General features: G+C 44.8%; 1 protein-coding gene and 1 pseudogene across 1 annotated transcript; one reads left to right on the top strand and one right to left on the bottom strand.

Annotated features, from left to right (window-relative positions):
* The first annotated feature begins 16,529 nt into the window (after nucleotides 1–16,529).
* Nucleotides 16,530–18,784, top strand: LOC119366410 (annotated as a pseudogene).
* A 2,297-nt stretch (nucleotides 18,785–21,081) lies between these two features.
* Nucleotides 21,082–26,728, bottom strand: LOC119366409 (probable N-acetylglucosaminyl-phosphatidylinositol de-N-acetylase). Its single transcript, XM_037632142.1, has 10 exons — nucleotides 26,450–26,728; nucleotides 24,974–25,316; nucleotides 24,589–24,659; nucleotides 23,880–23,944; nucleotides 23,754–23,798; nucleotides 23,587–23,667; nucleotides 23,006–23,073; nucleotides 22,797–22,845; nucleotides 22,171–22,328; nucleotides 21,082–21,363 (listed from the first exon to the last, which is right to left on the bottom strand). The coding sequence occupies exons 2-10, from the start codon at nucleotides 25,156–25,158 to the stop codon at nucleotides 21,300–21,302; spliced, it is 786 nt and encodes a 261-aa protein (XP_037488039.1). The 5' UTR covers nucleotides 25,159–25,316; nucleotides 26,450–26,728; the 3' UTR covers nucleotides 21,082–21,299.
* Between the last annotated feature and the right edge of the window lie 906 nt (nucleotides 26,729–27,634).

The raw sequence follows: 27,634 nt of genomic DNA, 5'->3' as shown, positions 1-27,634 counted from the left end.
GCATTGGTCCCGGTTCGTGGCACCAACCGGGACCAGTGCCCCCTTTAGTCCCGGTTGGTGCCACCAACCGGGACCAAAGGCCTTGTGCTGCCCCGCGCCGAAAAGTTTAGTCCCACCTCGCTAGTTAAGAGAGCTCGAGAGTGGTTTATAAGCGCTGCAGAGCCCACCCTCTCGAGCTCCTCTCAAATGCAGGCTTTCGGGCCTAATCTGCCACTAACTATGTGCCTATGGGCCTACTTGGCCTCCTGCGGGCCTGAATCCTGGCCCATGTAGGGTTTCTAGTCGTATTCAGGCCGTGGGGGTCCAGTAGGCGGCACTATTTTTTTCCAGTTTTTTTGTTTTGTTTTCTGCATTATTATTTATTTTTTGTTGTTTTTTGCTTTATTTTTTAATTCTTTTTGCTTTTAGTTTTAGAAAAATTATAAACTTTCTGTTAGTGCCATTAGTTTTCAAATTTGAAAACATTTTTTTGTTTTATTTGTTGCTTTATTTATTTTATTTTGTTTCTACTTACAACAAAATACTTATTGTTGCTATTTTTTTTCCAGTTTTTTTGTTTTGTTTTCTGCATTATTTATTTTTTGTTGTTTTTTGCTTTATTTTTTAATTCTTTTTGCTTTTAGTTTTAGAAAAATTATAAACTTTCTGTTAGTGCCATTAGTTTTCAAATTTGAAAACACTTTTTTTTTCTTTGTTGCTTTATTTATTTTATTTATTTCTACTTACAACAAAATAATTATTGTTGCTATTTTTATTTTTTTTCAAGTTTTTTTGTTTGGTTTTCTGCATTATTTATTTTCTTTTGGTTTTTTGCCTTATTTTTTAATTCTTTTTGCTTTTAGGTCAGCAAAATTATAAACTTTCTGTTTGTGCCATTAGTTTTCAAATTTGAATTCTTTGAAATTTGTGTGAATCACAAGTTTGTGAGCTCAACAAGGCGTGTAGAGGGATGTGCTTATAAACCGGTGTGAGCGCCCTTCGGTTGGCGAGGTTTTCAAATTCATAGTTTTCAAATGAACTCTGAAAAAGTTGGCATAGCATGTGCATGTACAAAACGGACAATGGTATCATACTCGTCTGTTACAAAGTTGGCATGGTATCATCATAATAGTTGCGGGAGCAAGTCTTCACTTTTTCTTCGCTTGTGTCGTTTACTTATTGCGCCGTAACCATGGATAATCTTCATCGTTTATCAGGATGCTTGGGTCAACCTTGACTTTGAAGGGGGGAATTTCATGAAACTTTTCATACTCTTCAGACATGTTTGTCTTGCCCTCCACTCCCAGGATGTCCCTTTTTCCTGAAAGAACTATGTGGCGCTTTGGCTCATTGTATGATGTATTCGCTTCCTTATCTTTTCTTTTCCTCGGTCTGGTAGACATGTCCTTCACATAGATAACCTGTGCCACATCATTGGCTAGGACGAACAGTTCGTCAGTGTACCCAAGATTTTTCAGATCCACTGTTGTCATTCCATACTGTGGGTCTACCTGTACCCCGCCTCCTGACAGATTGACCCACTTGCACTTAAACAAAGGGACCTTAAAATCTACTCCGTAGTCAAGTTCCCATATGTCTACTATGTAACCATAATATGTGTCATTTCCCTTGTCGGTTGCTGCATCAAAGCGGACACCGCTGTTTTGGTTGGTGCTCTTTTCATCTTGGTCAATCGTGTAAAATGTATTCCCATTTATCTCGTATCCTTTCCAAATCATTACAGTCGAAGATGGTCCCCTGGACAACAAGTACAGCTCATCACAAACAGTGTTGTCACCTCTGAGACGTGTTTCCAACCAACTGCTGAAAGTCCTGATGTGTTCACATGTAATCCAGTCGTCGCACTGCTCCGGGTGTTTGGAGCGCAGACTGTTCTTGTGTTCATCGACATACGGGGTCACCAAGGTAGAGTTCTGTAGAACTGTGTAGTGTGCTTGAGACCAAGAATATCCGTCCCTGCATATTATTGAGTCCCTTCCAAGCGTGCCTTTTCCAGTCAGTCTCCCCTCATACCGCGATTTACGGAGACCTATCTTCTTAAGGCCAGGAATGAAGTCAACACAAAACCCGATGTCATCCTCTGTTTGATGGCCCATGGAGATGCTTCCTTCTGGCCTAGCGCGGTTACGAACATATTTCTTTAGGACTCCCATGAACCTCTCAAAGGGGTACATATTGTGTAGAAATACGGGCCCTAGAATGACAATCTCGTCGACTAGATGAACTAGGACGTGCGTCATGATATTGAAGAAGGATGGTGGGAACACCAGCTCGAAACTGACAAGACATTGCGCCACATCACTCCTTAGCATTGGTACGATTTCTGGATCGATCACCTTCTAAGATATTGCATTGAGGAATGCACATAGCTTCACAATGGCTAATCGGACGTTTTCCGGTAGAAGCCCCCTCAATGCAACCGGAAGCAGTTGTGTCATAATCACGTGGCAGTCATGAGACTTTAGGTTCTGGAACTTTTTCTCTGGCATATTTATTATTCCCTTTATATTCAACGAGAAGCCAGTCGGGACCTTCATACTGAGCAGGCATTGAAAGAATATTTCTTTCTCTTCTTTCGTAAGAGCGTAGCTGGCAGGACCTTCATACTACTTCGGAGGCATGCCCTCTTTTTCGTGCAAGCGTTGCAGGTCCTCTCGTACCTCAGGTGTATCTTTTGTCTTCCCATACACGACCAAGAAGCCTAGCAGGTTCACGCAAAGGTTCTTCGCCACGTGCATCACGTCGATCGAAGAGCGGACCTCTAGGTCTTTCTAATAGGGTAGGTCCCAAAATATAGATTTCTTCTTCCACATGGGTGCGTGATTCTCAGCGTCATTCGGAACAGCTAGTCCGCCGGGACCCTTTCCAAAGATTACGTGTAAATCATTGACCATAGCAAGTACGTGATCACCGGTACGCATGGCGGGCTTCTTCCGGTGATCTGCCTCGCCTTTGAAATGCTTGCCTTTCTTTCGACATTGATGGTTGGTCGGAAGAAATCGACGATGGCCCAGGTACACATTCTTCCTGCAGCTTCCCAGGTATATACTATCGGTGTCAAGTAAACAGTGCATGCATGCGTGGTATCCCTTGTTTGTCTGTCCTGAAAGGTTACTGAGAGCGGGCTAATCATTGATGGTCACGAACAGCAACGCCTTTAGGTCAAATTCCTCCTTTTTGTGCTCATCCCACGTACGTACACCGTTTCCATTCCACAGCTGTAAAAGTTCTTCAACTAATGGCCTTAGGTACACATCAATGTCGTTGCCGGGTTGCTTAGGGCCTTGGATGAGAACTGGCATCATAATGAACTTCCGCTTCATGCACATCCAAGGAGGAAGGTTATACATACATAGAGTCACGGGCCAGGTGCTGTGATTGCTGCTCAGCTCCCCGAAAGGATTAATGCCATCCGCGCTTAAAGCAAACCATACGTTCCTTGGGTCCTTTGCAAACTCATCCCAGTACTTTCTCTCGATTTTTCTCCACTGCGACCCGTCGGCGGGTGCTCTCAACTTCCCGTCTTTCTTACGGTCCTCACTGTGCCATCGCAACAACTTGGCATGCTCTCCGTTTCTGAACAGACGTTTCAACCGTGGTATTATAGGAGCATACCGCATCACCTTCGCAGGAACCCTCTTCTTGGGAGGCTCGCCGTCAACATCACCAGGGTCATCTCGTCTGATCTTATACCGCAATGCACCGCATACCGGGCATGCGTTCAGATCCTTGTAGGCACCGCGGTAGAGGATGCAGTCATTAGGGCATGCATGTATCTTCTCCACCTCCAATCCTAGAGGGCATACGACCTTCTTTGCTGCGTATGTACTGTCGGGCAATTCGTTATCCTTTGGAAGCTTCTTCTTCATTATTTTCAGTAGCTTCTCAAATCCTTTATCAGGCACAGCATTCTCTGCCTTCCACTGCAGCAATTCGAGTATGGTACCGAGCTTTGTGTTGCCATCTTCGCAATTGGGGTACAACCCTTTTTTGTGATCCCCTAACATGCGATCGAACTTCAGCTTCTCCTTTTGACTTTCGCATTGTGTCCTTGCATCGACAATGACCCGGCGGAGATCATCATCATCGGGCACATCGTCTGGTTCCTCTTGATCTTCAGCAGCTTCGCCCGTTGCAGCACCATCATGCACATCGTCTGGTGCATCTTGATGTTCAGTAGCATCACCGTATTCAGGGGGCACATAGTTGTCATCGTACTCTTTTTCCTCGCCATCTTCCATCATAACCCCTATTTCTCCGTGCCTCGTCCAAACATTATAGTGTGGCATGAAACCCTTGTAAAGCAGGTGGGTGTGAAGGATTTTCCGGTTAGAGTAAGACTTCGTATTCCCACATATAGGGCATGGACAGCACATAAAACCATTCTGCTTGTTTGCCTCAGCCACTTCGAGAAAATCATGCACGCCCTTAATGTACTCGGAGGTGTGTCTGTCACCTTACATCCATTGCCGGTTCATCTGCGTGCATTATATATAATTAAGCGTGTCAAAAATCATTACAGAACATCATGAATAGATAATTAAGTGACCAATTAATAGAAGTTCATCATCACATAAAAACCAAAGTACATACATAGTTCTCATCTAACAACATAAAGCTCTGCAGAGCATCTAAATTAATTAAACCATACATTGAAACTATGTAAAACATTTCAATGCGAAAACAAATGCGATCATAATCGCAACCAAGGTAACAACTGATCCAACTGCATAATGATACCAAGCCTCGGTATGAATGGCATATTTTCTAATCTTTCTCATCTTCAAGAGCATTGCATCCATCTTGATCTTGTGATCATCGACGACATCTGCAACATGCAACTCCAATATCATCTTCTCCTCCTCAAGTTTTTTTATTTTTTCCTTCAAGAAATTGTTTTCTTCTTCAACTCAATTTAACCTCTCGACAATAGGGTCGGTTGGAATTTCCGGTTCAACAACCTCCTAGATAAATAAAATCTATGTCACGTTGGCCGGCATAATTTTCATAAACAATAAATGAACCAATAGTTATGAAAAGATAATGTATACCACATCTGAATCATAGACAGGACGAGGGCTGACGGGAGCGGATACCAAAACCATCGCACTATATAAGATGCAATAATAAAAGTAAGAAAATAATACAAGTATCTATCTAAACATACAAGTAAGAATATTTTTCCTTTCAGAAAGAAGATAAGAACAAGAGGCTCACCACGTTGGTGCCGGCGATGAGATCGGCGCGGGTGATCGACGGCGGTGAAGACGGGGACGGGGCGTGACGGACCGCTAAACCTAGATAAATATTGAGGAAAATGGAGCTTGGCTGTCGAGCTTGGAGAGGAGAAACCTTAAGTAGTGTGGCTCGGGCATTCCATCGAACACCTTGTGTGCATAGGAGGTGAGCTAGAGCACCACCAAGCCCTCTCCCCCTCGGCCAGAAAAAATAGAGCAGTGTGCTCTGCTCTTACGCGAGGGGCTATATATAGGCACCACCATTGGTCCCGGTTGGTGGCGCGAACCGGGACTAAAGGGCAGCCTTTGGTCCCGGTTCATGCCACCAACCGGGACCAATAGTGGTGGGCCAGGAGCCAGGCCCATTGGTCCCGGTTCGTCCCACCAACCGGGACCAAAAGGTCCGGACGAACCGGGACCAATGGCCCACGTGGCCCGGCCGGCCCCCTGGGCTCACGAACCGGGGGAAATAGCTCCATTGGTCCCGGTTCTGGATTGAACCGGGGCTAATGGGCTGAACTGGCCTAGGCCATTGCCCCCTTTTCTACTAGTGAGTCGTCTGAATTGTATAATTTTGCGTGGAAAATATAACCATGCTCGGTCTTCAAGTAAACTTTCTTTACCTCCCTAGTATGACTGAAACCTATCTTATCCAATACAGAAACTCTTGCATGGTAGGGGATATGCTAGTAGAATAGTAAAAAAAATATAAGTTGAAGCAAATGAAGCAGATGTCATGCTTAATTACGAAAAAAGACTTGTCGTTGTGACTTACTGTATCCACTTCAAAGTTCTCGTCCAGCTTGATGCTGAAGCGCCTATCATCATCTAGGAAGATTCCGTCGCACAGGCCGTGCTCGTCTTCGTAGTATTTGCAAATACCGAAATCCTTTTCGTCGTCAGACATTTCCTATGTTCATAGTTAAAACATTAATTGAAAATCGATCGAAGACAACTACCAGGATACTCAACACATAAATCCGAGGCACTCGATATTTCCTACATATTCTGGCACAAGTCATGCCAAAATTCACGGAAAAATCTGACATGACCTTTGCTAAAATAGGACATATCGAGCGCCTGAAATTTGCCGGAACGGAGATGAATCAACACTCCGGCAAAACATAGGCCACTCGGAGGTGTAACCTGCAAACATGACCGGCCACTTGGATATTGAGCAACACAAGATATACATTTCAAAATATCTTATAGGACTCAAATTAGCATGCATTCAATAAGCAAAAGTAAATCATCTCATGTGTCCGTACATCGTCGAATATTATCACTAATACATCCTAAATAGTGTCATACATATAACATCACTAATACAACTAAAACCCTAGCACACAACGGGTATCGGCGCGGGCGGTGGACACCCACAGAGAAGGAACCATCACGGGATCATAGCTCCAGTGAGATCCCTGGAGAACCTGCCAGGTATTGGAGAACCTGTGCTCCAACGCAAACAAGTAGAGACGGACGTGCGCGTCCTCCTCACTGACACGGTGACGCACCACCTCCGCGGAGTCCTCGAGCCTCTGGACCCTCACTAGCCCACACGACCGCCACCAAAGAAGGTTCCGGTCAACGGCAGGCTGGCTCCTCACCAACCTGCGCCCCCCAGTAGGTAGCGCCTCCCAGTACCACCCCAGCGGAGCCTAGTCCCGGACATGGCCCATCTGGTCAAGCAGGTGTCGTCCTCCGCTGACTCAACGACGAGGATGCGGGATAGGCATCGTCCACGTCGATGCGAGAAAAATTGCTTTAACTAAAAAAATAGCAACAAGTTCTTACTAACTAATTAGTACCTAGGAACTACTTCCTAATTACCATATAAGTAATTAACTAACTAGCACTAAAAATAGCCTAGGGTTCATACTAACTAGCACTAAATAGCTAGGGTTCATACTAAGCAGAGAAGAGGGATCGGAAGGGGAGAGTGCTTACAGAGGGCGGGGAGAGAGATGGGGTCGGGGGAGACGGCGACACCGAGGCGCGGCGAGGCGGGGTCGGGGGAGACGGCGGCGAGGCTGGGTCGGGGGAGATGGCAGCGAGGCGGGGTCGGGGGAGACGGCGGCGAGGCAGAGGCGACGAGGAATAGTAGAGGAGAATTGGGGGAGGAAGCAGAGGAGAGGGAATCAGGCCGCGTGGGGGGGTTAGGTGAAAATAGCTTTAACAGTAGCGTGGGGAGGCAAAACGCGCTGCTGCTAAAATCCGTAGTAGTAGCGCTGTTCGTAGAAGGGCGCTACTACTATACCTAGCACGTCGGGAACGGTGTGGCAATTATAGTAGTAGCGCGTTCTGTTCCTGCCGCGCTACTGCTAAGCGGGTAACAGTAGCGCGGTTCTGGCAGACACGCTACTGCTAAGTAGCAGTAGCGCCTCATTTTAACAAGCGCTACTGGTAACATTCTGTGTAAAAGGTTTTCCCTAGTAGTGTAATCAAGCATGGCACAAGCAACTATAATCTCTAAATGTCATTGCAAATATGTTTACTTCATAATAAGCTGACTCAGAAACGATGAACTCATCATATTTACAAAAACAAGACAGGTCGAGTTCATACCAGATTTTCTCATCCCAATAAGTCCATCATATATCGTCATTATTTCCTTTCACTTGCACGACCGAACGATGTGTATAATAATAAGAGTGCACGTGCATTGGACTAAGCTGGAATCTGCAAGCATTCAACTCAAGAGAGAAGACAGGGTAATATGGGCTCTAAGTTAAATAAACAATCATGCATGTAAGAGCCACTAAATATTTTCAATATGGTCTTCTACTCTCGACCCCCAAAGGAAAGAAAAGAAAAAATAAAACTATTTACACGGGAAAGCTCCCAACAAGTAAAAGAAGAATCGAGAAATCTTTTTGGGTTTTCATTTTAATTCTACTACAGGCATGGAAATTACACTAACTAATTTTTTTGGTTTTTCTTAAGGTTTATCAAACACACAAGAAGAAAACTAGAAAAAGAAAATTAAACTAGCCTGGATAATACAATGAAAGAGTATGAGCACCGACAACTAGTGTGTGAACATGAATGTAAAGTCGGTGAGAAATACGTACTCCCCCAAGCTTAGGCTTTTGGCCTAAGTTGGTCTAGTACCAAGGACCGCCGCTACTCTCCCCGGTGTACTTGGAGGTGTAATCAGGATACCACTGGCTGGTCATCTCCGGATCCCACTGGACAGATGATGCACGATAAGGGTCCAGTTCAGGTTCCGGCTCAGGTTCAGGTTCTGGAGTAAAAGCTTGGGCTCGATGATTGTTCACCGCTTCCGGTGTGACAAGAAAATTTTCTGCAAGCAAATCAAACAACAAAGGCGCAGGCAAAATAATAAACTCAAAGTGTTTCTTATTGAATCTAAGTTTATACAAGAGCATCCTATCTTCGTTGTCAACAATAAACTTGTGTGCTACCATGCTCTTGTAATCTAAAATGTGAGGAGGCAATTTTATCTCCTCCTTCTCATGGTGCCTAATGGGTATCTGAAAATGTTTAGCGAGACGTGCAGCATAGATACCTCCAAATATGGGGCCTTTTGTACGATTCAGGGCTAGCCGTTTAGCAACGACGGCACCCATACTAAAAGTATTGTCTCCAAGCAAAGCATGTTGAAGAATGATAATATCAGGAACACTTAAGTTTCCACTATTTCCACGACCAATCAAGCATCTACTAGAAAATATGGCAAAGTAGCGTAAAACAGGAAAGTGAATGCTAGAGACTTTTGCCTCAGAGCCCTTCTTTGGCTCCTCTACAGCTATAGTTTTAACAAATCCATCCACATCTTCACGATGGGGTTCCTCTAATTCTCCCTCATAAGGTATCGAGACATTTCTCTGAATTCATCATATAAATAAAATGATACTGCAGGCCGTGACTTCTTAGGATAATAATAAAAGTTTTGCACAAAAGTATTGGTGAGTAAGAGATACTGATCGATTTGGTCATTGATGAAACCGGTGAGGCCTGCAGTCTCGATCAAAGAATAAAATCTTCATGAATTCCAGCTTCTTTCAAGAAATCCTCACATGGTCATTCACACGACCGTACTTCCGCTAAGCGAGGAAGATTATACTTGGCTTTTTCCTTCTCTTTGGCTTGTTTTTCCTGAGAGCTTTGGCTAGAAGAGCCCTTCAAAAACCTCCTTAACATTTTCTGAAAATTTCTGAAATTTTAGTAACTTCAAAATAAAAGTGAATAAAACTAAACAAGATTGATAGCAACTACTCCTACAAGTGCCTAGAGCCTATATCATGCATTAGAATTGCTTGGGACCTCATAAATTTAACATCCAAGCTCAAGAACATGGTCAGCTATGCAGCAAAAATTTGCAATAAATAAAGCACTAGAACAAAAACTAATTGGACCAATGGAGGAGTCACATACCAAGCAACAATCTCCCAAAGCAGTTTTGTGAATGGAGCTTTGAGCAAGGAGATCGAAAATCGCAGCAAAACGAGCTATAACTCGTGCTTGAGTTGGATGGGGATTTTTTTTTTTGGGTAGAAGATGAAGTGTGTGGGTGCTGGCATAAGTGGAGGGGGCCACCAGGGGCCCACGAGACAGGGGGCGCACCCTCTAGGGGGGCGCCCTCCACTCTCGTGGCCTGGTGCTTGCCCCTCCTGCAGTGATTTCAGTGCCTAAAATCCTCAAATATTCCAGAAAAAATCATACTAAATTTGCAGGGCATTTGGAGTACCTTTATTTTCGTACTATTTTTTAATGCATGGATAATTCAGAAAACAGACAGATAATACTATTTTTGCTTTATTTATTCTAAATAACAGAAAGTAAAAAGAGGGTACAGAAGGTTGTGCCTTCTAGTTTCATTCATCTCGTGATCATCAAAATGAATCCACTAACAAGGTTGATCAAGTCTTGTTAACAAACTCATTCTGAATAACACGGAACCGGAGAAATTTTGAATAACACTAAGTTACCTCAACGGGGATATGAAAATCCCCAACAATAAGAATATCATACTTTTTCTTGACAGTAGGGAGATGAAATTCAAAACCTCCAATAATAATAGTTGGAACTTTTCCAATAGAATTGATGCTATGAACTTGAGATTGTTTCCTTGGAAAGTGTACCATATGCTCATTACCATTAACATGAAAAGTGACATTGCCTTTGTTGCAATCAATAACAGCCCCTGCAGTATTAAGAAAAGGTCTACCAAGGATAATAGACATACTATCGTCCTCGGGAATATCAATAATAACAAAGTCCGTTAAGATAGTGACATTTGCAACCATAACAGGCACATCCTCGCAAATACCGACAGGTATAGCAGTTCATTTATCAGCCATTTGCAAAGATATTTCAGTAGGTGTCAACTTATTCAATTCAAGTCTACGATATAAAGAGAGAGGCATAACACTAACACCGGCTCCAAGATCACATAAAGCAGTTCTAACATAATTTCTTTTAATGGAGCATGGTATAGTTGGTACACCCGGATCTCCAAGTTTCTTTGGTATTCCACCCTTAAAAGTGTAATTAGCAAGCATGGTGGAAATTTCAGCTTCCAGTATCTTTCTTTTTATTTGTAATGATATCCTTCATATACTTAGCATAGGGATTTACTTTGAGCATATCAGTTAAGCACATACGTAAGAAAATAGGTCTAATCATTTCAGCAAAGCGCTCAAAATCCTCATCATCCTTTGTCTTGGATGGTTTAGGAGGAAAGGGCATGGGTTTCTGAACCCATGGTTCTCTTTCTTTACCGTGCTTCCTAGCAACAAAATCTCTCTTATCATAACGTTGATTCTTTGATTATGGGTTATCAAGATCAACAGCAGGTTCAATCTCTACTTCATTGTTTTTGCTAGGTTGAGCGTCAACATGAACATTATCACTAGGTTCATGTTCATCACCTGATTGAGTTTCAGCATCAGAAATAGAAATACCATTGGGATTCTCAGGTGTGTCTACAGTGGTTCACTAGAAGCATGCAAAGTCCTATCATTTTTCTTTTTCTTCTTTTTAGAAGAACTAGGTGCCTCTAAATTATTTCTCTGAGAATCTTGCTCGATTCTCTTAGGGTGGCCTTCAGGATACAAAGGTTCCTGAGTCATTCTACCAGTTCTAGTAGCCACTCTAACAGCAAAGTCATTTTTATTATTTAATTCCTCAAGCAAATCATTTTGAGCTTTAAGTACTTGCTCAGCTTGAGTAGCAACCATAGAAGCATATTTGCTAACGAGTTGGAGTTCACCTTTAACTCTAGCCATATTATCGCTCACACGTCCTATCTCGAAAGCATTATTCTTTAACTCTCTACCAACATAAGCATTAAAACTTTCGTGTCTAGCCATAAAGTCATCAAATTCATCTAAGCATGGGCTATGAAATTTAGTAGAGGGGATTTCAACTTTATCATATCTATAGAGAGAATTTACCTTTACTACCTGTGTCAGGTTATCAAGACAATGTGGTTCTTCAACAGGCAGTATATTAAGACCATGTATTTCTTTAATAGGAGGTAAATTCTTAACATCTTCAGCTTTAATACCTTTTTCTTTCATTGATTTCTTTGCCTCTTGCATATCTTCACGACTGAGAAATAAAACACCTCTCTTCTTCGGAGTGGGTTTAGGAATAGGCTCAGGAATTGGCTTAATTGGTTCAGGAATTGCCTCAGGAATTGGCTTAGGAAGAGTCCAATTATTTTCATTAGTCAACATATTATTCAATAATATTTCAGCTTCGTCGACTGTTCTTTCCTTGAAAACACAACCAGCACAACTATCCAAGTAGTCCTTGGAAGCATCGGTTAGTCCATTATAAAAGATATCAAGTATTTCATTTTGCTTAAGAGGATGATCAAGCAAAGCATTAAGTAACCGGAGAAGCCTCCCCCAAGCTTGTGGGAGACTCTCTTCTTTGATTTGCACAAAATTATATATTTCCCGCAAGGCAGCTTGTTTCTTATGAGCAGGGAAATATTTAGCAGAGAAGTAATAAATCATATCCTGGGGACTACGCACACAACCAGGAGCAAGAGAATTATACCAAGTCTTAGCGTCACCCTTTAATGAGAACGGAAATATCTTAAGGATATAAAAATAGCGAGACTTCTCATCATTAGTAAACAGGGTAGCTATATCATTCAACTTGGTAAGATGTGCCACAACAGTTTCAGATTCAAGGCCATAAAAAGGATCAGATTTAACTAAAGTAATAATCTCAGGATCAACAGAGAATTCATAATCCTTATCAGTAACACAGATAGGTGAAGTAGCAAAAGCAGGGTCAGGTTTCATTCTAGCATTAAGAGACTGCTGCTTCTATTTAGTTAATAATTTCTTAAGATCATATCTATCATTGCAAGCAAAGATTTCCCTAGCAGCTTCTTCATTCATAACATAACCTTTAGGAACAACAGGCAATACATAATCATTGGGAGAACCTTCATCATCACTATCATCAATGATAGCATCTTCAATAATTTCATTCCCCCTAACTCTAGCAAGTTGTTCATCAAGAAATTCACCTAATGGCAAAGTAGTATCGCGCACAGAAGTAGTTTCATCATGCATAGCAGAAGTGGCATCATCAATAACATGCGACATATCAGAATTCATAGCAGTAGCAGGTTTAGGTGTCGCAAGCTTACTAATAACGGAAGGAGAATCTAGTGCAGAGCTAGATGGCAGTTCCTTACCTCCCCTCGTAGTTGATCGAGGGCAAAATAGTAGTTCGGTCGTCTTTCAAGTTCTTCATAGTGATCAACAGATATAAATCCCAAGTGACTCAGAGAATAGTGCTATGCTCCCCGGCAACAGTGCTAGAAATTAGTCTTGATAACCCACAAGTGTAGGGGATCGCAACAGCTTTCGAGGGTAAAGTATCCAACCCAAATTTATTGATTCGACACAAGGGGAGCCAAAGAATATTCTTGAGTATTAGCAGTTGAGTTGTCAATTCAACCACACCTGGATAACTTAGTATCTGCAGCAAAGTGTTTAGTAGCAAAGTAGTATGATAATAAAGGTAACGGTGGCAAAAGTAAAGATAATAGTTTTTGGGTTTTTGTAGTAGTTGTAACAGTAGCAACGGAAAAGTAAATAAGCGAAGAACAATATATGAAAAGCTTGTAGGCAATGGATCAGTGATGGATAATTATGCCGGATGCGATTCCTCATGTAATAGCTATAACATAGGGTGACACAGAACTAGCTCCAGTTCATCAATGTAATGTAGGCATGTTTTCCGTAAATAGTCATACGTGCTTATGGAAAAGAACTTGCATGACATCTTTTGTCCTACCCTCCCGTGGCAGCGGAGTCCTAGCGGAAACTAAGGGATATTAAGGCCTCCTTTTAATAGAGAACCGGAACAAAGCATTAGCACATAGTGAATACATGAACTCCTCAAACTACGGTCATCATCGAGAAGTATCCCGATTATTGTCACTTCGGGGTTGTCGAACCATAACACATAATAGGTGACTATAGACTTGCAAGATAGGATCAAGAACCGAACGCACGGCACCTCCGAGTTTAGCACACGTTCAGCTCGATGATGTCCCATGAACTCCGATCCAGCAGAGCTTTGCGGGAGAGTTCCGTCAGCATGACGGCGTGATGACGGTGTTGATGATGCTACCGACGCAGGGCTTCGCCTAAGCACCGCTATGATAATACTGAGGTGGAATATGGTGGAGGGGGGCACCGCACACGGCTAAGTGATCCAAGGGATCAATTGTTGTGTCTAGAGGTGCCCCCTGCCCCCGTATATAAAGGAGCAAGGGGGGAGGAGGCCGGCCAAGAGGAGGGCATGCCAAGGGGGGAGTCCTACTCCCACCGGGAGTAGGACTCCTCCTTTTCTTGTTGGAGTAGGAGAGAAGGAAAGAGGGGGAGAAAGAGGGGGAAAGGGAGAAGGAAAAGGCGGCTGCACCCCTTGTCCAATTCGGACCAGAGGAGGGGGCGCGCGCCTCATTCCTTTTGGCCTCTCTCCTCTATTCCCGTATGGCCCAATAAGGCCCAATACTTCTCCCCGGCGAATTCCCATAACTCTCCGGTACTCCGATAAATACCCGAATCACTCGAAACCTTTCCGATGTCCGAATATAGTCGTCCAATATATCGATCTTTACGTCTCGACCATTTCGAGACTCCTCGTCATGTCCCCGTCTCATCCGGGACTCCGAACTACCTTTGGTACGTCAAAACACATAAACTCATAATATAAATCGTCATTGAACTTTAAGCGTGCGGACCATACGGGTTCGAGAACAATGTAGACAAGACCGAGACACGTCTCCGGTCAATAACCAATAGCGGAACCTGGATGATCATATTGGCTCCCACATATTCTACGAAGATCTTTATCGGTCAAACTGCATAACAACATACGTTGTTCCTTTTGTCATCGGTATGTTACTTGCCCGAGATTCGATCATCGGTATCTCAATACCTAGTTCAATCTCGTTATCGGCAAGTCTCTTTACTCGTTATGTAATGCATCATCCCGCAACTAACTCATTAGTCACATTGCTTGCAAGGCTTATAGTGATGTGCATTACCGAGAGGGCCCAGAGATACCTCTCCGACAATCGGAGTGACAAATTCTAATCTCGAAATACGCCAACTCAACAAGTACCTTTGGAGACACCTGTAGAGCTCCTTTATAATCACCCAGTTACGTTGTGACGTTTGCTAGAACACAAAGTGTTCCTCCGGTAAACGGGAGTTGCATAATCTCATAGTCATAGGAACATGTATAAGTCATGAAGAAAGAAATAGCAACATACTAAACGATCAAGTGATAAGCTAACGGAATGGGTCAAGTAAATCACATCATTCTCCTAATGATGTGATCCCGTTAATCAAATGACAACTCATGTCTATGGCTAGGAAACTTAACCATCTTTGACTCACGAGCTAGTCAAGTAGAGGCATATTAGTGACGCTATGTTTGTCTATGTATTCACACATGTATTATGTTTCCGGTTAATACAATTCTAGCATGAATAATAAACATTTATCATGAAATAAGGAAATAAATAATAACTTTATTATTGCCTCTAGGGCATATTTCCTTCAGACATGGCATGCTCGGGTGGACAATCTGCTGAGTTGGACGATGGTCCCACCTGTCAGTGACTCAAGTATTTTTTTTTCTTTCTTTTGCATTTTGCATTTTACTTCTTCTTCCTTTTTCTCCTATGCATTTCAACAAATAGGTTATGGGCGACACCCGGAAATTTAACCTATTCGCCGGTGGCCACCGGGCTGCCGTGCTCTCGAGGTAGACCAGGCTCGATGCTAGCCTTCGACCACAACCACTACCATGCAAGCCCATGTTGTCCGCACAGCCAAGGCTGCGCCGGCGGCGGACCATGGAGCTGACACACACCGCACAGCCGAGGCTGCACCGGCGGCGCACCATGGAGCCAACAGATGCAACAAAGGCAGGGAGTAGATCGGGCGGAGCCATGGTGTTCTTCTGCGGTTGTGGACGCCACGATGGTCTTAGGCTGCTCGTGCTCGGCAAGGGCCGCCCTTGTCAAGCATCGCCGCCGCTAGCGCCCCCATGGCCAACGGACCGACATGCTCCAAGAGAAGACTGCGGGAGCGCACGACAAACGCGTTGGCGGCGCACGACCGGAGCAACGGCGAGAAGAGGGGTGGTCTGTGCGGCGGCCGTGAGCTCGTGTGGCGGCTGGCGGAGCAGCTCAGGGCGACGGCGTCTGCAAAGCTTCGGGAGGATACTGCCTTGGCCGACAGGCGGAGCTCCTCGACGAGCCGGTGCGCAAGGGCTCGGGTCGTCGGCGATGGCGACCTTGGAGCGGTCCATGACCCTGGTGGGATACGATGGGGGGGAAGATAAAGATGAGGAGGAAGAAAAGAAAATAGGGGGAAAAGGACATGAGGCTGACATGTGGGACACCCCTCCAACTCAGCATATTGTCCAGACAAGCACGCCACATCAGCCCGACAGGTGGGCCTAACTTGTCAGTTTCGCTGTTTTCTCGACCAAATCTGAGCATCAGTGCTCCGCGTTACAGATTAGGCACAATTTTGGTGACTTTTTGTGCCCTGGCACAAATCTGGTACTAAATTATTACCCTAGCCTCAAGTGTGGTGGTTTTGGTAAATAACTCAACCCTATCCTCCTCCTAATAACCAATTCCTCAACCATAAAAATATCTATTCCACCATACATAGAATTAGAAATTACGCTGTCCGGTGGTCAAAGGGCCAAAGTGAAAATGTCCCCTTTGAAAAATGCTGCTCCCGAGTCCCGACGAGGCGACACCTTCGTGTTGAACGGCGACCAAAAATCTCGTGCATGCCGGGAAAAGTATACGACAAAACATGTGACAAGGCTGCCCTCGTGCTCCTTCCCCGTCTCTTCTTCCTTCGTCAGATCCAGCGCTCCACCACGCTGCCGTTCGAGGTTTCTCCGGCTCGTTGCTGTAGGAGGAAGAAAGCAGAGCATGGGGCTGCGGGGCGCCGACCCGGCAGCGCCCAGCCTGCCGGGATTCTTCGGCCGGCAGAGCAGGTACGTGCGCATGGACGAGGTCGCGGCCCCGCCGGAGCACGAGGAGGAAGGCGTCCGTGCCGGGCGGCGCCGGAGCAGCACCAGATACGTCTTCGCCTGCTCCGTCTTCGCCTCCCTCAACTCCGTGCTCCTCGGCTACGGTACGCCACCTCGCCTCCGCCGCAACCGATCCACATCTCCGGCAGCTAGCTAGCCGTCTCCTAGGTCGCACCGGCGATGCCGATTCCATTGTTGTTCCCCGTGAGTTTCTTGGCGATCGTACAGAGATGGTTAACCAGTTCTTATTAGGAGTACCGGTGAACGAATCGTGTTGACTTCTTGTGAATTGATTGCTTCGTTGACTTGATTAGAGCTGCTGCCTCTTCTTCAATCTCAGATGTTGGTGTAATGAGTGGGTGCATTTTGTTCATCCAGAGGGACCTCCGCATCACGGAGGTGCAGCAGGAGGTGCTCGTCGGCTGCCTCAGCTTCGTCTCCCTCCTCGGCAGCCTCGCCGGCGGCCGGACCGCCGACGCCCTCGGCCGGAAGCGCACCATCGGGCTCGCCGCCGCCGTCTTCCAGGCCGGGGCCCTCGTCATGACGCTCGCGCCGTCCTTCCGCGTGCTCATGGCCGGCAGGCTGCTGGCCGGCATCGGCATCGGCTTCGGCGTCATGATCGCGCCCGTCTACATCGCCGAGATCTCCCCCGCCGCGTCTCGGGGCTCCTTCACCTCCTTCCCGGAGATCTTCATCAACCTCGGCATCCTCCTCGGCTACATCTCCAACTACGTCTTCTCGGGCCTGCCCGACCACCTCGGCTGGCGCGTCATGCTCGCCGTCGGCATCGTCCCCTCGGTGTCCATCGTCTTCGCGCTTCTCGTGATCCCGGAGTCGCCCAGGTGGCTGGTGGTGCAGAACAGGGCAGGCGAGGCGCGTGAGGTGCTTCTCAGGGTCACCGTCAGCGAGGAGGAGGCCGACGAGAGGCTCGCGGAGATCGAGGCGGCCGCGGCCAGCGCGGCGAGCTCCGGCGAGACGGTGTGGCGGGAGCTCACGAGGCCCTCGCCGACGATCCGCCGGATGCTGGTCACCGGGCTGGGCATCTAGTGCTTCCAGCAGATCACCGGCATCGACGCGCTGGTGTACTACAGCCCCACCATCTTCCGGGACGCCGGGGTCACCACCGAGAGCCAGCTTCTGCTCGCCACGGTGGCCGTCGGGTTCTTCAAGACGGCGTTCATCGCGCTGGCCATCGTGCTCATCGACCGCGTCGGCCGGAAGCCGCTGCTGTACGTCAGCACGGTCGGCATGACCGCCTGCCTGGCCGTCCTGGCGGCGACGCTCTGGCTGCTCGCGCACGGGGCGGTGCCCAAGACCCTCGGCGTCGCCGTCGCCGTACTGGCAGTATGCGGCGACGTGGCCTTCTTCTCGGTGGGGATCGGGCCCGTCTGCTGGGTGACGAGCTCGGAGATCTTCCCGCTGCGGCTGCGGTCGCAGGCGGCGGCGCTCGGCGCGGCGGTGAACCGGGTGACCAGCGGCACCGTGGCCATGTCGTTCCTGTCCGTCTCGCGCGCCATGAGCGTCGCCGGCGCGTTCTCGGCGTTCGCGGCCATCTCGGCGCTGTCGGTCGTGTTCGTGCACAGGTTCGTCCCGGAGACGAAAGGCAAGACGCTGGAAGAGATCGAGCTGCTCTTCGGCGGCGAGGTAGTGAGCCCCGGGGAGGTGGAGCTCGGCGACTCGGAGCAGCTGGTGCGGAAGGGATGACAGGGTCGCTGTGGTCTCAGTTCTCTGACTGTTCAACTTGGAACTGCCCATCCAAACGTTTAATTTCAGAAATGTGCATTTGATTTATTGATTTTTTTTGTCATTTAGGACAGGAATTATACACACTGAACAGCCTTGTAGCTTTAGATTTTTCAGTTCCAGAGTACTAGTACAAAACAGAGTAGTAACAGTTAGGACAGAAATCTTAATTACTAGTGCTAAGAAATTAATACAAATTTGTTTTCTGTTTCCAAATTTACAAGTGCTAAGAAATGAAGTGTTAACATCAACTCAACATTTTTATTACTCGTTCACACCGACTTTTTTTCTATGCTCTATCCAATGACCATTTCCCATATTTTTCATATGTTTTACATTCATTTCTTTTCATATTTCATTGTTAGTAAAATTTCATGTATTCTTTGTATTACCTTGTGTTTCATGTCGGTTCAAAAAAAAAACATCATAAATTTTCATGGCTTGGGATAGGGTAGTATCGACAAATGGTATGTGTTGTTCGACCAAATTGGTGTGGTCTCCTTCGCTAATTGTACTGATCAATTGGAACAAGAAAATCAAGCACAACAACACTGATTGTTTCCCCCGCAAAAACAAAGAACAAAAAAACATACTGATTGGTTCGACCAAAATAGGGAATTGGTAATCTTGTCGGAAGCTATCGGTGCAATGGTGCAAACTAGTGGACCGTGTGGATGATTTGTCTAGGACATTAGTTGTTTCTTTTTGGGTAATACGCTTGACAGGGTATCTTTGCATTGATAGAGAGAAAGAAATTACAGGGCCACGTCACGTTCACGTAAACAAAATGACGTGTCCGTGGCGATCGTGCGAGTGGAAAGCAAGGAGGAGGGTGCTCAGCCTCTCATACAAGTTCAGGCAATAGGGATGAAATCGCTAAGTCATTTTGGCTCCGTCATTGGCCCAGGAACGTGCCTCGTCCTTAATAGTGGTGACGGCCGTCGAGGTGGAGTGATCTTGTCGAAGATGACCACATTGCGGTGACGCCAGAGAGCCCACGCCATGAGGCCGACCATGGTAGTGAGGCCACGGCGGTCACCCGCCGTCAGAGTGGGGAAGCATGACAGACAACCAACCGAAGAAGGCAGACGAGCCATCCGATGACGGGATCGCGGGGCGGCACCAGGAGAGCACCTTGTGCCAGGTGATGCGCGCGAAGACGCAGCCTACAAGAATGTGGTGAAGGGTCTTGGGCTCCTGCAGGCAGAGGACACAAGCCGGCTCATGCGGTAGGCCGTGCCGGGCGAGCCTATCGGCGGACCAGCAACGGTTCAAGGAGGCCAGGTACAAGAAGAATTTTACCGACAGGGTGGCATCAGATTTTTCACACGAGACACCAACGCTTGGATGTCGTGGATCCCACGAACAGGGCACAGTAGCAAGATGAAGCCGAGTAGATGCCATTATCTGTCCATCGTCACCGGATGGTGTCCGGCTAAGAGGTGAGCGTGGTGAGCTGTAATCGCCGCCAAACGTCGACGTACTCGATGACGGCGGCCGACCGGAGCGATCCCAGTATGTCCATGATCCAGGTACGGTTTTGGAGAGCCGCGGCCACCGTGCGGGTGCGCCGCCTCCTGGTGGGAACAATGGTCGAGATGGGAGCTGCCCTCCAGCCACGGATCAACCCAAAAGCGGCAGGAAGTACCATCACCACTTGTCCATGCCGCCGATGCCCGGAAGAATTGTAACACCTCGGGATCGGGAGGCAGCGGAAGATGGGACCGTGGACGAGCACGATCGGTGCCCTGTAGCCACAACCACCGGACTCGAAGAGAGATGCCAACGCGGTGCAGATCTCGGATGCCAAAGGCCGCCAAGCTCCAGCGGGCGGCAGATGCGCGCCCAACTGACAGGGCAAGAGTCAGCGCGAGCGTCCTTCCGTCCATGCCAGAGAAAGTCCCTGATGATTCTATTGGCCTTCTTGAGAATCGGCGGAGAAAGTGCCATGGCGAGGAGGATATGCCATTCAACTAGCTGTACATAAAAAAAACCTGACTCCAAACAGTGTTTTTTCAAAGTTTCTCTGAGATCAAAAACTTGTTCTTTCTTGCCGAGAGCTCCTCGGATGTCATTTTACCACGAATTTGTGCACACGCCTAGCGCATTGGAGCATCTTCGATGCCAAAAAATTTCAGATTGTTTTGAATGCTTTTGCTATTTTATTTGAATTTACTAATCACACCCAGGTAGTAAGTTTTGTGTTCCATCCAATGCTGCATTGAATGTGCGGAAACATCAACTCCAGTAAATAGTTTCTATCAAATTTTACTTTGCCAATCTAGATTAAGATTACTAAAGCAAACAACAAATAGTTAATTAATATAGACATTTTTCAGATTGAGAGAACCTAAATTAAAATTTTTGTCATTACATCTTTGCACCCTGACATTTTTGCCAGGTTAATCATCTACGTACTATGTTTGTTTCACTACTTCATGGGCTACAAAATTGTACGCCTCGATGATGAATACAAAGACGTATGCACGCCTTAGGCTTTAGGGAAAAGAACAATTGTGAAAAGGAGAACTGCAACTAAAAAAAACATAATCAACTACCCTTGCTGAATAAGACTTTTAGCAAGAACTATCACTTGAGGTTATAAGTTTCAGCATCATTGTACTAACTCTCCTTATGCAGTAAAGGATATGATCCGTAAACTGCTGGCATTGATCATAGGAAGCTTTTGTAAAGTGAGCCATCAGGCACATTTACAATCTAGATCGACAAGACGGTACTTCTCAGTATCAAATGCTAAATTTTCCGGAGCATGTTTACATATGTGTAACTTGAGAGCCTAACAAACAATCTTCTGAACCTGCAAAAAGAAAAAATGCATTGATTTTCTTGAATTAACATAATGCACGTCCTACAGAAACTAACATTGGGAATTTTGAATTGGTCGCTGGAGCGTCTTTAAATGCTGGATGCAACATCATATTAAAAGGAAGATTATAAGTATTGCCAGATGCATGAATTATATGCTAAAGTTGGCAACAACCAGTTAACGGTCAAACTGTGTCACCTCATGAAAATCTATTGAGCTCTCAACAACAGATTCTAGTGAAATAATTTAGCATCATTTCTAGAAGGAAAAATGTCTACCCTTCTGATTCGATAACTTCGGCAAAAGTGCACTTTTCAACCTTAAACTCTAGAACAGTTAATTGCACCTGCGAACTATTGATAACTGTTTTGGTTGAGGTGGATGTGGTATGCCTACCACGTCCCTGCCGAACAAACAAACACTACAATAACAAACAGTCTAAAAGAAACCTCAACATCCAGATAAAAAGTTACACACAAATGGTAAATGTAGAAGAAAATTTTGCAGAAACATATGGATAGACAGAATGTGGTGACATGGCAACGGCATGGCAGTGATGTGGGGACACATAGCATTCACGGTGCGCTAAACCACAAGTGAAACCACCTGAGTGTGACAAATGGATGATTTCAATAGTTCAAGGTTTGAAATCAAATGGTTTTAGAGTCAAGGTTGAAAATAAACTTTTGGCAAAGTTCAGACTATGAGATTGACCTCTGCCATTCTGTTATAGTGCAAGTTTTTACAACAGAAAATGAGATGATGTGTCAAATTTAAAAGAAAACTGATTATACTTACCAAACCCACTGACTTCTGTGTGCAGCCATTGCCTCAAAGGTTCTGGATGGGTTACAGTTAACTAGACAATACATCAGTTGCTTTGAACTTGAGGAGATCAAAGATGACAACCAAATGTCAACTGCACCACTGTATTTGCGGAACATATTCAGGCTTACCTACATTTCCCAAGAAACCAACACCAATCATGTTAGCTCACGCTAATTTTATCAAAGAACGAGAGGTTGTGAACATACATCCATACAAACGACAGAAAAAACACACACATCAAAATGACTGGCATTGTCCAAAAACCATTCATAAGAGTACAAGTATTATTTATTCCTTATGTCATATGTTATTCAATTGGAAGTTATCTAGCTTGATACAATAACATAGTGAAATTAACCGAGAAAAGTACACTCAGCCAATATATCATTTTTCAAAGAACATATTAAATAGTATTATTGGTTTCTACCTTTCTGATCCTACGAAATTGACAAGATAAATGCTTTTAATCACACCATATGGAAAACAAACAAAGTATTTTGTGTACTCTTTCAGGCCTTAAAAATAAAAAGGTGACTATAAGGATCTAATAAGAAAACATGGAGAATGTAATCCAAGGCTCCTGTAAAGAAGCTTACAAGTTCCCATGCTTCAATATTTCCTCGCTGATTCTCATGAAGAAGCTTGCTGTTCATACAAAAATAAAAACAGTTTAGATTCTTGAACAGCAGATCCAAAATGTACACCATAAATATGATAAACACTATATATGTAATCTAAACAATCATAAGTAAAGACAAATGTGAGAAACTAATGAACTGTAGCAACAAATGAGAAGTTAACTAACCATATGCCATGATGAACATCACGATGATTCGGATGGCCTGATACTCCATAGATATCAAACGTCACAATCTAAAACAACATGACATATTGCAGCAGTAAGTAAAATTGAAGAAGGGAAAAAATTCAAATCAGTTTGAGAGGTCCAAAGAAATGCAGATAAGGGCATTTTGACCGCACAATTGTATGATGTAAACTACTTAGTAACTGTATGCCGTGGAATTGCATTGAGATTTAGAACTGGGGATAGCTAATACAGTGTCAGATAATTGGTTTTTATCTGGAACAAGTATAACTAGTGAAAGGTTGTGAAGAATATTCCTTTAAACATTCAGTGATTCGGGGAAGTAAAGTACAGAAGTAGTGATGTGGTGGTAGTCTGCTAGATACTTCTCGAACATTTTGTATTTTACATCTAGTTCAGATCAACACATTTCATATCTGTTCCCTCAGGTCGATGGTTTCAAATATGTTTAGAACTGGCAAAATCAGTGTAAAACGTAACACTACAACTTCGTACTACAGCTGGTAAAAGAAGTACATTATGGTCAGGTGTTCATGTGAGGACTGAGATGAAGTCATTACTGTGTCGATATCCCACAGTTGGATCTGCTCCATGGTAAGTTCGGCTAATAGTCCATGATCCCATTTCTCATGAAACCCATCCTACAACATACATTGGGTATGCTCAACTGTCAATGTGTGTTTGGAATAGTATCTGGAGTATGAAAAATGAGTGCAAACTAAATAACCTGCAACTTTTGATGGTCCAAGACTGCAACTTGCTCAGCTGGAATCTGCAATTATGGGAGCCATGTCAGGAGCTGAGCAAAAGCTTTCCCCAGAGGGCGCTATGGACAAGTGGAAAACCCGTGTACCTTAAGAGCCGCACATGCATTGTACAGTTCTTCTTGACGAGTATCTCCAAGACCATCAGCATTGCCTGTAAAAGTGGTAGTAATCACTCAGAAAGATTAGCTAGGCACAACTCTAATATGCAGACAAGTACTTCTGTATTTGTACTATACGCCAAAGAAACAGATTTCTAAACGTGCAGCTATTTATCTATCATTTTAGTAAGCCAGGCAGAAGATTATATGCTTCATAAAAGATAGCATATTCTAGTCATCCATTAGTCAACAGAACCTATCAAGTAGTATAGAAAACAAAATTACATTCCCAAAGCCCTCCTTCATATTTTGGCGATTTGTTTAGAATATTTACCAATAATAATCAGTGGATCATCACCACACATATAGACCGTTGTCCATGGATAACAGATGTTATTTTGAATTTGGACTGTGGAAGATGTTATGTGGGCGATGCTAAAATATTCCTTTTCTAAGTGTTGCCACATAGATAGAATGGGCCATGGTTACCTATATATGCTTCTGATGGAAAAGTGGATGGTGTGTCAGAACATCCGGCAACAATCCAGTAAAGTTCAAGTATATTTTCATATAAAATAGTCAGGTATGCATATGATGTATTTTGGCCAAACAAATGGATGGGCAGATGACTGCTCCTGGACATACGTAAAGATACAGAAAAAAATAGACATACTTAACACCAGGGTAGCAATCTTACCCAGAGACATGCACAAAACATGAATGCTGTGACCTTTTGACTTGAGGAAAAGAATAGTTGGAGTGAAAAACCTGCATTAGATACACATCGCCATCAAGAATATATCAACCAAAGCACCAAACTAGAACTAAGGGAAAACACATAATATCCAGTTATCCACACTGAAGCTCAGGCAGCACATGGATTGGACGGACCGCAGTTTTTTTGAGTCAGAGTTAAACCATTGATTATTATCATTTCCACAAGCTACTGGATTCCAGTCAATTAATACCCACTGCCATACATGATCTACGCAGCTGCCACAAGAGTTTGACGCGACATGAATTTTATCGAGCACCTGGTATGCAGAGCATACAGGAAGGGGAGCAGTGGAGGTGTAACCTACATGGACTCGTCATCGGGGTGGGCGAGCACCAGGAGCACGTTCCTGCTCCTCCTGTCGCCAAGAGGGGGCAGGAAGCGAGGGTTTGGAGGCAGGGAGTAGGGCGTCGGGGAGGAGAGGATCCGCCCGAGGGAAACCGCCCACAGGAGGACGGCTCCAGCCACCGAGAGCATCCAGATCCACGCCATGGATCCCCACCGAGTTCGGCCGCCGGATTTACGTTGCTGCAGCAGCTCTGACGACCTCTTGGTGCAGAAAACGTACCAGGTATGGACAGCGCTGGAACAAGGCTAACTGATAAAATGCTCCATATTTTCTCTGCTGCAGCCAAAATGCCCCATCTTTTCTGCAATTGATCAAATGCACTGACTTAGCTTTGCCAATTGATAAAATGCCACAGATTACAGTTGATCATATTTCTTTGCTAGATGACAGAAACGACAGGGACCAAGAGACCAAAATAACAAAAGAATTTCAGCACATGTCCTATTTTCAGATGTGAAAAAATTCAACTTTTGGCCAAAACTTTGAACTACCCAGGAAAAACTGAAAAAAAAACAAAAAAATTTATTCCTCTATAAAAAGCACCACTTAGATGGGATACTATAGATTTGACCGCACAAAAATATTAATCTGTTTTCATGAAATAACTGAATCCACTGCTCAGATTGTTACATGGGTGCAACAGCATGATCTGCCATTTAAATATATGAGTCCTTCTTCTTCCTGTATTCCCTTTCTTCTTCAAGGATTGGAAACAGGATTATAGCCTGCTGGCTGATTCTACTTGTTGGCCATCCCATTTACAGTTTGGTTATTGAACTGGTACTCGAGAGAAAAGTATTGCATATAGAGAATGTTGTACGTAACTAATGAAAAGTTAATGTGGCACTTAATTGATGAGAATTCTGCCAGTTCTTCAGTTAAAATGCTATCTGAACTAAAACCACGACACTTATTCTGGATCGGAGAGAGTATATATTTCTTCAGTTATATTCTTATGGTATTTTTCCTTACTATCCATTTGTCAGTTTACTGCAACAAGATGAAGGCAATTGCTATAAGTTCAGCAGCTTCATGATCTATCGTAGTTCACAAAAAAAATTGTTCAGACTACTTGGAGTTATAACAAATGCAGGAAATTGTTGCTGTGCTGCCTCCAAATTCGGGGCAGTAGTCTGTCATCTTTCTAGATGTTAACAAGGCAGGCAACTTTGTCTTGGTGTTGCAGAGACGGTCAAGCTCTGCAGTACGGTTGGTTCTGGGAACCTCCTTTGAGGCTTTGACACCCATGAACATTTGTCGATTCCAAAATCCCTCTATCCCAGATCCATTTGGCATCGCCCATCTCCTGTGACAGGTAAATCCCTCATCCCAGATCCATTACCCGTGCTAGAGTTCGTACAGTACTACCAAAATAATCGCAGAACAAATGAAGACCAGAGACACGGGCATCACATCTGAGAGGGAGAAGCTCACCTGAGAGGATCCTCCCTCCCTCGATTCGGGCCGCTGCTGCTGCCTGTCTCCTTCGCGGACGGGATGAGCTGGGGTCGAGCGGACGGCGGCGCGGCGAGGAGAAGAATGGGCGCGACGGGGCCCCGCGGAAGAGAGGGACTGAAGGGGCCGGCTCGCTCGGTGGAGGAACTGCAAGGGGGCGGAGGACGGCCGGCCGGCGGAAGGGCGGAGCTCCGGCGGCGGAGCAGTCGAGCGGGCGTGCGGTGGGTCGTCCTTTTTTTTCCCGCTGGCGGTGCGTCGTTCTGGACGAACAGAAAGAGAGGATCCCGTGCGTCCGTTCTTTTGGCAATTTCGTCCTTTCCCATCTTTAGTTGATGTACTAGTACTATTTTCAACTAAACTGTAATGGTTATTCTGAACCATAGGGATTTTTTTTTTTTTGCGAAACTGAACCATAGGGATTGGAACATGAATTTCGTGGAGCACTTGGCACACAAAGCATACACAAGGGACATGAGCGAGGCATAATATACATGGACTCTCGTCAAAGTGGGAGACACGGAGAGGGGACGGAAGCGATGGCTCAGAGGCTTGTGCGTCGATACGAAGTTTCGTGATGCCGTCGTGGTGAGATTTTTTTGAATACATACTCCCTCCGTAAACTAATATAAGGACGGAATTAAACTAATATAAGGACGGATTCCATCCTTATATTAGTTTACGGAGGGAGCACATAAAAATCAGCACAAAATAGACACCAATGTAGTGGTGTGTCTCTTTTCTTTAGTATTCAGATCTCATAAGAGATCATATATGTACCATTGTTTTGTTTTCAAATAACAAACAAATGGATTTGAACAAAGCATTGTTTCATGATTGTCGTGCATCAGTACTTGAGTTGTTTTTTGACACAAATTGAGCTATGTTAAGAATGGGTACATGTTTCAAGAATTAATAAAAGAATAAATAAACAATTCTTAAGGCTCTTATTGGACCTCGTCTCGGCCATGAACCCTTTCAACATGAACCTCCGAAACACGGAGAACATCAAAGGAACATTGCAAAATGTGCTCCCAAAACAGCCATGTCATGGCGATTACTTAGGGTACATTGGTTCTAACGTAATCCCAGACCACTTATGGTATCAACAGTGGAACTACTAGAGACGTCTTATGCTATGTAGAACAAGATTATACCCTACGCGTT

The sequence above is a fragment of the Triticum dicoccoides genome, chromosome 2B (assembly GCF_002162155.2).
Source record: "Triticum dicoccoides isolate Atlit2015 ecotype Zavitan chromosome 2B, WEW_v2.0, whole genome shotgun sequence".
Lineage (NCBI taxonomy): Eukaryota > Viridiplantae > Streptophyta > Magnoliopsida > Poales > Poaceae > Triticum > Triticum dicoccoides.
This window is presented reverse-complemented; position numbering and strand designations above follow the sequence as displayed.